Here is a 14,671-nt window from a genome sequence, read left to right as displayed (position 1 = left end):
TATAAATTCTAATACAGCTACTAATATGTGGCAGCCTAGAGGCTAAGAGTGGGGAGTTAAGGTACAGTACAGTAATTAGGTGCATTCCCCAAATTAAAATATTTATTATGATTATTTTTAGACAGGGTCTCACTCTGTTGCCCAGGCTGGAGTGCAATGGTGCGACCACAGATCGCTGCAGCCTAGACCTCCCTGGGCTGAGGTGATCCTCCCACTTCAGCCTCCCGAGTAGCTGGGACTACAGGCACCACACCCAGCTAATTCTTTTTACTTCTTGTACAGACAGCATCTCCCTATGCTGCCCATGCTGGTTTTGAACTCTTGGGCTCAAACAATACCCTTGTCTCGGCCTCCCAAAATGCTAGGATTACAGGCATGAGCCACTGTGCCCGGCCTAAAGTATCTTTATTGTCTCTGATTATCAAGGTATTACATGCTCATTATAAAACATTCAGATACTTTAGTAAATTATAATGAAGAAAATGAAAAATTGCTTCCAAATTCACTACCTATAAATAAATGTTGCTAATACTTGTGATCATTTCATACTTTTTCTATGAATATATGTACATAGAATACAAGGGTATACACATACAGGCATAGGTACTTATGTTATACATGTAGCTTGGTGATCTTTTACACTTAGCAGTACAAAGAGTGTATCCTTCCATGTCAATATTACAAATTTGTATATCTTTGTTAATGCCTGTACAGGACTTCATTACATGGACATATCATTACTATACTTAACTAATGTGCTTCTTTTTTCCTACTTGCTTGAGACTTCATTTGTTGTCTTCCCATGGAGGGGCTTGGTCTTTGGTTCTAGGTAAGCTATGGCTACTGTAGCTGCATGAGAGTGTCTGGTAACATAAACATGGTAAAATTCTACCCCCCAAAAAGAAAACAGGTAGAAAATTTGCTGAAGTGAAATCTTATTCAGATTTGTTGAAATGCAACATTGAGTCTGATTTTTATGAATATAAATTAAAACTGAAATTTGGTTTTATCTGTTTATCCTAAATACCCAAATTATTTAAAATTATTTATAATACATTCTCCTTAATATTTTAACCTTCTTTTGTTAAAAAATACGTAAGTAAGGGACTCTGAAAACTACAGAGGAATTTCATATCTTTAGCTATTAAACACTCCTGACCCCACTCACCCCAAGGAAATAAGGCAATCTCTCAGTTGTGCAAAGTTACAAGCTACAAGAATGAAAGCTTAAAAAGCTCAACAGTCATGTAGCCTTAAGCCACAAAAGGCATTAACAATTCAGAGAATTTTTTTCCTATATAAACACTTCAAATCCAAAATCTGAAGTCTTATCAAACACATTCATTTTCTCACTTAAATGTGAAAAAAATTACTTTAAAAAAATTAGCAGATAAATGATATGTAATGATATATAATGACTCTGTTAAAAGATCAAGAAAATCAATTTTTAAAAATTTGTTAACACTTACAAACTTCTGCTCTGTAAAGCCATATAAATGAGCATAGCACATAAAAATTGAGGTAACTAGAAAAAATAGGGTTTAACTGTTGCTTTGTAAAAAAAAATCAGATTTAAATATTGAATTTCACATAAAAATGGTTATCTTTTCATAAATTATCAGTAATATCTAGAGTAAAATGTGAGTTACATAGGCACAAAGCTGCCGTAGAATTTCTCTTACGAAATGAGCGTTTCTGCAAGGTAGTAAAGTCAGTCTACTATGTTGTTCCAGGAAGCCTTAATTAAGTGTATCCTTGGTAGTTCTACCAATAATGTCATGGACCCCCCTTCCCCCACACAGATTCTGCAATATTTTAAAAGCAGAAGAATCCTACATTTAGTTGACTAGAAGGAATTTTTACTTTCTTAGACTAATTCCAACTATTGTTTGAAATTAAATTTCCCATATGAGCATAAAGTGTCAAGACAACTTTCTTTGGCATGGCACTATTAAAACAGTCTACATGTGAAGATACTCAGTTTCAATCTGAGGGTATAAATCATCAGTTCTTCTGTTCTCATATTTATATGGCTATAACCTATGGGCTGAATGGTACAGTCATTTTTCTCTGCAACCAAACAAGGTAAATAAATGTGATATATTGGCATATCACCCCGCCACTCTGCATATGGTGCACATTAAGGTTGTATTCATTTGCCATATGAATATAATTCCTTTTTACCACATCTACTATTAGTTACAAGCAGTAAATACAGAGTTGTTTTGCTGGAACTTGAGGGCCTGCATTACATCATGGAGCACTAAACATCCTGGACCTTCTGGAGAATTTCATAGACATACTTTTAATGTCACCTGAACTTGAACACTGCCAACATACCATTTGAAAACCCTTCTTGATAAATGCTTCAAGGAAAAAATAAAAACACAGGGTAGTTGTAGTGTGACAGTACATTCTAAATGCAGGCCCAGAAGGGAAGGTCTTGATGAGACACACACAAGAACTCTTGTTCCTGACAAAGGATCAGATCAAGAGTCATACCCAGGTATAAAATGGTTTCTTGTTCCAAGCATTACCTTCTTATTCAGAATCTAGTGAACATAAGGCACCTAAATTTAATATACCATCCAAATAACTTCCTCAACTGTAACTTATTGAAGAGCTGTGATCAAGAAGCTAGCAGTTTATTTCTGAAGAGCTGTGATCAAGAAACTAACAGTTTATTTCATCACAGACTGTGGTACTTTGTTTCATTAGGCAAAGACTGTGCTTACTTTTTCCTTACACAAAATATTTATTGTACAGTTGCAAATCCAGGTTAGGGTGGGGTAAAAGGAGGAGTAAAGTGATTTCGTTTTAAGAACTCATATGGTTCAACACAAATGTACATACCTTGACATTTGTGACCCTTAAATAATAGATCACAGGCAATTAAAAACAAAGTACACCTGTCTTAACCAAGTACCAATTTTCATGTTTCCCAACATTAAGTCCCCAAATGCATCCAGCAGATGGTGCTCTAGGACACCTACTTACAGAGAGTAATATTGTTTATATTACATCCACCTATATTTTGGCAAGACAAAGAATAAGAATTTATTAGTAGCTTCAGTAAAACATACTAGGCTTCACAATAAAAAGGACATAATTCCTAAATATGCATACAAAAATATGCATACACATAAGCACGTGCACAGAGGCAGCCAGTAAATAATTCACACCTGGACATGTTATGATACTACTTTTCTTACAGACTTGATGAGTAGTCTATGTGTATCAGTAGTATTTATAGTCACATGGCAAGATCATTCTAAATTCATTAAAAAAAATTTAGAATGCCTTAAAGTTAGAATTCATTTTTAATTATAGCAGGAATGTCTCATTAGGGTGATACTAGTAAAATTAACAACAGTAGGATTTACGGTAATGACTTACGTGATTGATGAGCGTATAACAAAATGAAGTTTTAGACAGAGAAAAAGCAGGGCAGCTATGGCATACAGTACTTTAAAAAACAGCTCTGTGGTCTGTTAGTGCTAGCCTTATGGTTAATAAAACCTTCTTTCTAATTAACGGTGCTGAAATATTCTTGAAGAACAGAATCTTGTTGTTATGAAGAAAAGTTTTTTTTTTTTTTTTTCAGTAGACGCCAATCTCATAAAGGAAAAAGCTGACATAGATTAGCATGTCTGATTGCAATGAGGAAAAGAAAAAAAATGCCACCTTTCAATCAAATGAAAACCAGAATGTGAGAATGGAAAATGCGAGTATTACTGAAATACTACACACACAAATCTATGCAACACCCTCACAGTCAGCAACCATTTGCTTCTGAAGCTGATCGAATGTGGCTTTAAAAGATATTATTCAGATATCTAAAAATACCTAGTAAACATGTAATTTTTAAAATCCAAGTTTATGAATATAAAATAGTGAATAAATAATAACTGTTTTGTATATATTCATCTTGCTTATATAAATAAGATCGTATGAAAGTTTAAAGTATTTATTTATCAATGGAATGCACTAGGGAACATTTTCTCCAAAATTTGAAAATGTGCAGTCTGGAGAGCATTATTCTGAAGGCCAAATAACTATCTCAGGAAAAGAACTTTGGTGACAAGGCTCAGTCCTAAAACACAGAGTACTAGGACAAGGAGAGAGAGATGCCATGCTTTCATGTACAAAACATCTTTCAGTGAAATATTCTTGGTTAATTTCATTTTTTAAATCCCTAATTAAATGGAATCCTATATTAATTTTTCTTCTCATTGAGAAAACTGCATTTTACAGGAGATAACTATTACAAAACAATAGAGTCAAAGATGAAGAACTATCTGGTATACAGGAAAATAAGCCTTTTGCTATGTAGTATAGGCAGGTTTCATAAAACATTTACACTTTTTAAAGCCCCAAATTGTAGTATTTATAGGTTTTACACTTGATCTTAGCCAAAAGGCCAAGAAGTGATGTATTTATAGGTTTTATCCAGCTTTACCTAGCCCGATTTTGCCAAAGCAGTATGTATATTAATATTAGATAATATATTTTTAAACATTATCATACAGCTATCAACTTTACATATAACATCAATATTAGATTTGGAAAAAACAGTGTATGTAGGCTTATGACCCTAGAAAGTAAAATGACTACCTATTCTTATTATTTTTTAAATAAAAAAACTCTGAAATAGACCTATAAAATGCAGAAAAAGCAATAACCTGGTTTTCTTTTATGTATTTTCCCTTCAAGAAAGAAAAAGTCTACAATAAAAAATGTAAAGTTGAGGTATTAATGTGCATTTATAGAACATATTGCAATTATATGTATATACACGCTTCACCACTTCTTACAGGTCATTTACATTGTATCTAAGAGGTACAATATAGGAATACGCATAACCTAAAACCCTTCATCTGAAAAACTCTGACTTCAGCAGCTGCATCGTGGAACCATCAATGAGCCAGAGGCTTATAAAATCCGAACCAGCTTGCGTGAAACTGTTTGAAACAGTTTATACACGGTAACAATGTCTTTGTTTTTGTCATTTTCTTTTGAAAAGCGCAGACTGCATTTTCCATTTTTCTATTCTAATGCGTGTAAATTCTCATTATAAGAAAAAGTGCCTATTTGTCTTTCTCCTGGATTCATCTTTCAAAGCTGAAGCAAAATTAAATCGGGGCATCAGACATTATACAGGGGCTTGAAAGGATAAGGTTCACTTTGAGAAAGGTAATTTAATTCAGTCATGATACATTACAATTTTCTAAAATTTTTATTAGATGTGCTGTTATATTATTCTTTTATTGTTTTTCTTTTCATTGCTAGCATTACTAGGAGGTAATGTCCACCATACTGCAGACAATGAGAGGGTACAGATGAAGTACACTATGAAAAATATAACATTATAATATTTACTCTAATGCCAACAAGATGGTGTTTTGTGGTGATTTATTTGCTCTAATCATCCTGTGCTTCTGATAACACCTTAACTCAGTTCTGTTGTTGCTTTCATTTTACAGACAAGACAGAAGGACCACAGCAATGCTTGGAACTTAGATTTTTTTTTTACTACAAACCCCAGGATTTGTTCAGTCCTACTTAATTCATTTTTTAAAGGTCATGCATGTAAAAACAATCTCTAGGTTGAGTTACAAAGTATTTAAACATATGAAAATATATTTAAATGAATACATACATCATGATATATATCATACTTTCTTCCTTCTCGAAAAGCTGAAAATTCGTAACTTTAAGGTATACTTAAATTTCTGAAATGCAACAGCAATTACATACAAGTGTAGCTAATAAGTCTTTTAGCTGCTTCTTAGAGTACACATTGGTAATGACGGTGTATAACATACAGAACATGATTAAGTAAAATAAAACAAGAAACCAAGAACACAAATATCTATGTGTGTTTAGATTTCTATATGTGCATGAAATATCTTACATTTTTAAGGCAAGTTAAAGTTCTTAAATATTTTGAGATAAATAGCAAAATGGTAGATTTATTATCTATTTTAAATCTACATTTGCCTGAGATGAGTGAATCTCGGTAACTGGATTTACAGAAACAGGAAAAAAGAAATTGAAAGTAGTCACTTATTCTAAGAGGCCAGAAAGGAAGAAGGACCAGAATATTGTGTTCATGATGAAAAGAACATGGTACTTTTCAAAAGAATATGAAAAACAAAATCCCTGAAATTTACATCTTTATAATTTCTATTGTAATCATATAGAGATGTTTGTAATAAATGTGAAATGCATGTACACCTACTCCCTGACATATACAGACACTACAATTTGATCACAAAGTCTGTATTATCAATAGCATCACAGCCTTAAAATTATTTCTCATATCCTATTTGCGTAGGAAATTATCCCTTTTTTGATTAAAATAGGAAATATCTATTAGATGTTCATTGAATAAGAACTGTGTTTACTACATCAAAGTCTATAATGTACATAATAAGAAACAGCTTTGAAAAATACTTCACATATACTTCTTTTAACACTATACTAGCATTTGACTAAATGTTTTGAAAAAAAGGTTCATTTTCATACAAATATTATACATTTAAGCAAAGCTTTGAAAAGTCAATCCAAAATATGATGGCCTTAAACATATTTAGGCCATTTCACAATCTGGGGTGGAGTGACAGAGCAAGGACCGAATATTCAGGTAAAGTAATCAGGAAGAACGTGGTCCTTCCTTAACCAAACACATTGCAACTTGCTTTAAATTAAGAAACTGTAAATATTTAAGAGCAGTTAAAATGCTCTACCTTCTGAAGTAAAAATCTAAAGCTATTCTTGCAGGAATTCTACAGTGTTGTCATAATCATTTTAATTAAATTCTCATTTTTCAGGTGGTCCCTTTAATTGTTTTTTCCTACTTCTTAATGTGTTTTTCTAAAGCCATTTCTTTTCTGCAGCTGTGTGCGATTGGTTTTAATGGTAGCTGCTTCCTTTTTTGCCTTCTGTGAATTACAATTTTAAATGGTTACACATTTTTTGTTTTACTGCCTTCAGCATAGTTTCATAAAGATGTTTAAGGCTGTTGGTGAACATTTTCATTTCCCATCTGAAAAACCAAGAGCCAATTTGAGTATTCCATATTGGCCTTTTATGACCTGTTTTATCTTTTAAATACGTAAATGAAAGCGTAATTTTATAAAGACTAGTTTGTTTCTATGAAATTATAATTTTTATTTTGTTCTTTTAAAATATGAATTCAATAAACAAGGTAATATGTGATTGCTCTTTTATGCTGTATCTTCATGAATAAAAAACTATTTTATTTGGTGACAGCTATTTCCAATGAACTAGAATTTTTGGATCATGAGAATAGCCTATAATATGAAACATAAGATTTCATGCTTGGATTTTAATTATCAATGGTCACAAAATGTTGATAATGAGGCTATCTGGATCATTCTTAAATTATAACTAATAAATTAAAAATACTTGATAATCCTGTTTCACTTTTACCATAACAAAAAGGTAACTTTGCTGCAAAATGTTATTCTCTACATTCTTATAAATAAGTTTACTTTAAAAATGAATCATACTTACTGCCTGGGTTATCTCCAATCCCACTGCATTTTCCATTCCAATACCACAGCAAAAGAGTTGCATCACGTGACCCTGAGAGAATGTAGCAATTTCCCCCAATATATGAATCAGAACGAGCGAGGCAAGTGACGACATCCCAATGGCCAAACACCACTTGGATCAATTTTCCTGTAATGCAAAACAATTTTCTTTAAAATTGCTATTAAAAAAATAAAAATTCTGGTGAACAGATAACTTGTAAAACAACAAAGCTATATGAACTCTGATTGTCATAGTTCAGATTTTATAATAATTTGACATGGTCCAACCTAACAGTTTTCTTTGCATGCTAACAAGAACAACAAAAAAATAAATTGAAAAGTGCTAACATTTTTGAAAGGCATGTGTTAAAACTATTTCAACAAATAATACTTGAGGACCATGGCACTGTATCATTACAAATGGCTTCTATATATTACAAATGTATCATGTTTACTAATTAAAGCAGGCCCAGGAGAACCCTTTTGGAACCATTTTAACACTTTCTTGTTTACTCTATATGATTCAAAATAAAACTTAGTTGCCTTTCTGTAAAAGTACTTATAATTTAGATGTCACTAATAAAAACCTGTCTCTGAATTACTGAAGATTTAACATATTTCTTGTTTTAAGTGATCTATACAAAGACAATATAAGTCACTTTGGAGAGCTTCTACCTTTTCAAATCTGGCTTATATGGAAATTATGATGAAAGAACTAATATATTGTAATTGCAATTTCAGCCAGGTGATTCTTTGTCTTAATTGTCTGATGAAAATTCCTTGAGGGTGCAATCAAGACGGTAATGATTGGGGACAATGGAGAGAAACCCAGTAAACTTACTATATATCTAAGCCTTCAAACACAGAACAGTTGTTCATGTAAAGGTGTCAGAAAAACAGTAAAGCCCTCACCCTTTAAGAATCTTTGTTTACCAGGTACGGTGGTAATAATTCACACAAACTTGTCTAAAGAATTAAGTATCTATGACAACACCCCCATTCCATCTTTAGAGTTTCCAGCTAACATATTTGCTTTGAAATGTCTACAGAGTCTACAGATGAATGTCATACAATGTCTACCCTTAATATTCAGCATGGCTTTTTTAAAAATAAGTTTTTATATTTTGATTATAATTCCGACGTTCAAGGAAAAAAAGGCTACTAAGCTGAAAATTAAATATGCCTAAATAGTTTATGTATTTAACCTGGAATACACTGTAAACTTCTTAAATGGTTAAGGTCTCAAGTACTGGCATATCAAGTGTATTTAACTTTCCAAGATAATAAATATAATATTTACATTAAATTTTTAAAATTGTTGATTTTAATAAACCTAAGGCTTATTATGAAGGCTGAAAATTTAGAAATAAAATTCTGAAATATTATCTAAATCAGATGGAAAAGTCAAATATATGTTTTCATTCATGAGTGGCAGTCTTGCATATAGCCTACTTCTAATAAATTTAAAATCAGATTCATTTCAATCTCAAGTTGCAAAACTAATATAGTACTTTTTTTCTCCTGTGATTAAGGGAGAGCAGACTTCAAAGCAAGTGTCTCTAACTGCTAAACATTCAAGATGTTCACTTTTGAATTTCTTCAACCTTTTAAGTTGACACCAAAACATTTCATTAAAAAATAAGCTTATATCAATAAATAAAGAAGAATTCAAGACTTTCAAGAATTTAAAAAAATGAAGAGCAAATTAAATATGAAATATGTAATAATTTTTACTTCATTTCCAATTTACATGACAAACAGAATGTGGAGGTTCAGTGGTAAATTGGCGGGGATCAGAGTACAGGCAGGCCTTACATAGGATAAGACAAAAAAGTTAGGTAGCTGAAAGCAGTCTTATTAATAACTAGAAAAATCAAAGGTTAAATCCATGTATTTTAACTACTGAAAGAAACTGAATATATCATATAGTGATGTGATCATAGAGAATATATATGACTTCTGCTTTAGCCTATGCCTAAATGCTGAGAGCACATAAAATATAGGTGTGATTTAAATAGATTACGTACGGGCAGGCTTATTTCAGATTTGAAACCCAACACTCAGTGGGTTGAGATGAGTGAAATAACTAACCAGGTATTTGAGGTAGACGACACAAAGGAAACCCAGGTGTTCTTCATGCAGCAGGAGGCTTGCAAAGAACAGCTATTCACTTGGTAACTTAATTTCCAACTCATGTGAGGACAACGGGAAAAAATTTAGCTGTAAAGATGGGATGGATTAAATATAGGGGCAGAATTTTACAAGAGTCACATGTTAATTCTCATGAGTTGAAGTCACTGCTCTGTTTCTCCAATGTCAGTGTAAGGAAACATGTATTCAGTCATGGTGTTTCCTTTTTAAAATTTTTAGTGTTTTGATTGTTTTCCAAAAAGTTATCACAATTAATTTTCATTCAACAAATACCAAGCACCTATTAAGTGCCCAGCATTAGGCCTTCTTACCTGTATACAGTGGTGAACAAACAGACATGGTCCCTGCCCTCATAGCCTTTACAGTCTTGTGGGGCAGACAGTCATTAAACCCAAACAGGTATATAATTATGAATAGGGATAAGTATTATAAAAGAAAAGAACAAGTTTGGATTAATGACAATAACGAGAGAACAAATTTACACTGGGTGTCAGGGAAGATCTAAATGAGAGAGTGACATTTAACCAGTTACATCTAAAGGGTTTTATATGTTAACACAAATTAACTTTATTCTTTACAATTTATACTTTGGGCTTAACTCTGGAACACATTATTTTTTTAAGTTTACTTTTTCCTGTTCTGGCAGCCTTCCTCGGCAATATTTGTTATTGCTCGAAGGTTGAGGTTCACTCCTCCTAAATAAATCACAGCATATAAATACCTGCTGCTCTTTTTGGTAAATTATTTTCTGATAATCTCATAAGTGTTCCTCAACCTTTATTTTTTGTTTCCTTTAATACCAGTCCACCTCTCCACACACTAATATCAAATATTACCACAAGCACTAGAATATCCCTTTTTTGACAGAACAAATTTTCTAGTTAATGTTTTATTTGACAGCTGTGCTACAAATAAAAAAATTCAAGCTCAGGACTCTGCACCACTGAATCTAAAATGTGGCCTGAAAATAATTCCGACTGCCAGGGGAAGGTTTTATTGTTGCCTCTGCTGTTCTGGTTGTGACCCGAAAACATGATTTACGTTTAAAGAATTTCCTGTTACAACCCATGTTTCTCCTCCCTCCCCGCCAATCTAATAAGGATTTTTTTTTTTTTTTTGGCTTGTGTGCTAAAATATAATTGAATGGAACACTTGTGTTAGCTTTGCCATTATATATTACTGATCATACGATTTTCCCTTGATTCTCTGCTAAACTTAAGAAAAAATATTTAATATTCCTGTTTTCATAAAAACACAGACACATATTTACCCTAACTGAAATTATTTTGAATAAAACTAGCATCAGAGTTTTTATACAAGATATTAAGAAAGACACCAGGACTATCATTTGAGATTTTTTTTCTACAACTTTTCTGGTAAGTATAAATATTTTATTTCACAAGTTAAGTCACTGAAATGAAGTTTAAAGCTATTCCTTATTTGTACGTTTTATACAACAAACGCACACAGTTTTAAAGACAGTACATTAGAAGGTATTTTGAAAGAGGGAAAAGAATGACATCAGGTTTATTAAGTCTAATGTAACATGGCAGACATACTAGAAACTTAGTGTTACAAGGTATAGCATTTTCCGAAAAAAATCAGTGACTGACTGGTAACACCTGGATGAGACAACATGGTATGATCACAAAGTGTGCTATATTTAAAATTAAAAGAGCTAGGTCCAAGGCCCACTTCTGTCACTATTAGCTATATAAATTTCAACAAGTTACATAATCTCTCTAAACCTTAGTTTTATCATCTGAAAAATGGGGATTATACACCTGTCTACTTCACAGGATTATTGTGAGACTGAAACAGTGGTATGTGAAAGAATTTTATAAATTCTATAAAATTGTGTGAATATAGGATTTTAATTATTAGTATTATATGAAAGTGAAGTTAGCTTTACTTTACAAATATTAATATTGTCTTTAAAAAACAATAATATAGAATGTCAACAAACTAAAAACACTCAAATGTCAAAACCAAAGATTGACATGGTTTATGATTCCATTTATATGACATTCTGAAAAAGGCACAACTAAAGATGAGGAATAGATTAGTTGTTGCCAGGAGGTTGAGGGTGGGGTAAAAAGCTGACTTCTAGTAGGTGGCACAGGGTATTTGGGGGTATTCTGCACCTTGATTGTGGTGGTGGTGAATTACTCTATGGTTTTCACTGTAAACCAAAAAGAGTGGTTTACAGTTCTATTAGTTGTATTTTACAGTGTAAAATTCATTTTCGTGTTTAAAAATTTATTTTAATCACTTAAAAAGTATGTGGAAAAACAATATGAAGTCCAAAAGAATATTTGAGAAAATCTCCAGGAGTTTAAGACCACCCTGGACAACAGAGTGAGACCCCTGTCTCTATAAAAATTAAAAAAAGAAAAAAAAAAAAAAAAGAAATAGCTTTTTCTTTTTTTTGTGCCTGTGGTCCCACCTACTTGGGAGGCCGACACAGGAGGATGACCTGAGCCCAGGAGTTTGAGGCTGCAGTGAGCCGTAACTGTGCCACTGTACTCCAACTGTTGCTTACACTGTCTCCAACTGTGTCTTTAAGCAGAAAACAAAGACATGTCCAAGACACCAAGAGGAGTGTTTAGGTTCAATGGTAATCCTCCCCATAGACTTAAACATCTAGTAAAAGCCCAAATAATCAGAAAGGCCTGAATGGTGATGTTTTCTTTCCTATACCTACAGAATAAAGATGGAAACTATAAGAAAACCACATCATCAATTCCATATAACAAACAATAAAGATAAAAAAGATGTTCAAGAACAACCTCCTTGAATAACCAAAAATTAATTGCTCTATAAACTATATGAAAGCAGGAGTATGGACTCAAACATTTTATAAAGATTATTAACAAGACTGAAAGATGATTTACCATAAAGCACTCAAATAACTAGAAGTTTTAATTTAAAAGATTTTTCAATTCCTACAACATTAAATAAAGATATATGTAAGCCTTTGTTTCAGTTGAAATATCTAATTTCACACTATACAGTCATGAACTTTATAACAACTTTTTGGTCAACGATGGACCACATATATGATGGTGGTCCCATGATATTATAATGAAGCTGAAAAACTCCTGTCACTTAGTGACATTAGAGCTGTGGTAACGTTGTAGTGCAACGCATCACTAACGTTTGTAGTGATGCTGGTATAAAAGGACTTATTGCACTGCCATATAAAGATACAGCACATTAATAAATAACTGTTACTGGTTTATGTACTTATTATCCAATACTTTTTATTGTTAAAGTATCCTCTTTCTACGTATAAAAAGTTGATTCTAAAATAGGCACAGGCAAACCCTTCAGGAGGTATTCCAAAAGGCACTGTTATCATAGGAGATGAAAGCTCCACGCATGTTCTTGCCCCTGAAGACCTTCCAGTGGGACAAGAATGTGGAGGTGGAAGACAGTGATATTGATGATCCTGACCCTATGGAGGCCTAGCCTAATTTATATGTTTTTGTCTTAGTTTTCTAAAAATTTTTTAAAATAGCAAAAAAGCTATACAATAAGGATATATAGAAAATATTTTTGTACAGCTGTACAATGTGTTTTAAGCTATGTGTTATTACGAGTTGAAAAGTTTAAAATCATTAAAAAGTTTATAAAGTAAAAAAGTTTCAGTAAGCCAATTATTACTAAAGAAAAAATTCTAAAAACAAATTTAGTATAGTCTAAGTGTACAGAGTTTTATAAAGTCTACAGTAGTGTACAGTCATGTCCTAGGCCTTCACATGCACTCACCGCTCACTCACTGACACCCAGCGCAACTTCCAGTCCTGCAAGCTCCATTCATGGGAAGTGCCCTATATGGGTATGCCAGTTTTTATCTTTTATTACTATTATTTTTTACTTGCAGAAGACAATGGAATGGTTTTTATCTCTTATACCATATTTTTACCGTACCTTTTCCATTTTTAGATGTGTTTAAACACACAGATACTTACCATTGTGTTACAGTTGCCTACAGTACCCCGTATAGTAGTATGCTGTACAGATTTGCAGCCTAGGAGCAATAGGTGACCCCACATAGCCTAGGTGTATCTTGGGATAGCCCGTCTAGTTTTTGTAAGTATACTCTATGATGTTGCACAATGATAAAATCCCCTAACAATGCATTCATCGGAATGTATGCCTGTTGTTAAGAAACATGACCGTGTATCAATTAGCTCTAATGAATTACTATCTCATTTTCATTATTTTAAATATTAAACTATGTATCTACTATAACTTTATTTCATCCTCTAACAATTTCTAAAATATTTTAAGGGACACCATTAAATTTCTCAATGTTTCTCAATTTCTTATATGCAAACATTTATAAACATTTACTCAGCCACATCTCCTATCATAACACTGAGCTCAGCTTGGTTTGTCCCTTAGGGAGATGCATGTAAATGAATACATAGACTTAAAATTTTTATATTTTAACAAGAGCTCCTGTCACACATAAAATCAATAGTCAGCTACTTTTCTTCATGACGGTGTAGATTTCAGCAAGATTCTATCCAGAATTGGGTGGAGGCAAGATATCTACTGCCAATAGTTAGACTTAATGAGTCTTTCAAGTAAGGAAAAGAAAATCCTTTAAATAATACAAAAGTGAGAAAATACACTTCCATGTATGTGCACTTGCCATAAGATTATGCAGATACTCATGCATGGTATTTACATACCAGGATTTGCCTTCAAAATGAATCATTTATTCTGTAAGCATGAACTTGGGTCACAAACCTACTATAAAAAACTGTCTCTTACAAACAGGCTGAAGCAAATTTAATAGTGGACTATATATAGTAGATTATTATTTGAAGAGGGAAAACAATGCCCTCTTTTCTTTATTTTGTAAATTTTAGGATTTTGTAATTTTTGGAAGGAAGCAGATGAGAATGCATCATAAGCCTCTCAATGTTACTTACAGTAACTTTAGTTCA

The 14,671-nt window shown here is 32.6% G+C and overlaps 1 protein-coding gene and 1 pseudogene across 5 annotated transcripts in view; both read right to left on the bottom strand.

Moving 5' to 3' along the window:
- Positions 1 to 14,671, bottom strand: part of LRBA (LPS responsive beige-like anchor protein) — a 766,866-nt gene that overhangs the window by 29,050 nt on the left and 723,145 nt on the right. For all 5 annotated transcript variants that reach the window (XM_031663999.1, XM_031664001.1, XM_031664000.1 and 2 more), the window contains one exon: positions 7,540 to 7,707. In XM_031663999.1, the coding sequence (XP_031519859.1) occupies positions 7,540 to 7,707 (168 nt within the window). The remainder of the gene's footprint in view (positions 1 to 7,539; positions 7,708 to 14,671) is intronic.
- LOC116274386 lies at positions 4,303 to 4,432 on the bottom strand (annotated as a pseudogene).

This window comes from Papio anubis, chromosome 3, assembly GCF_008728515.1.
Source record: "Papio anubis isolate 15944 chromosome 3, Panubis1.0, whole genome shotgun sequence".
Lineage (NCBI taxonomy): Eukaryota > Metazoa > Chordata > Mammalia > Primates > Cercopithecidae > Papio > Papio anubis.
This window is presented reverse-complemented; position numbering and strand designations above follow the sequence as displayed.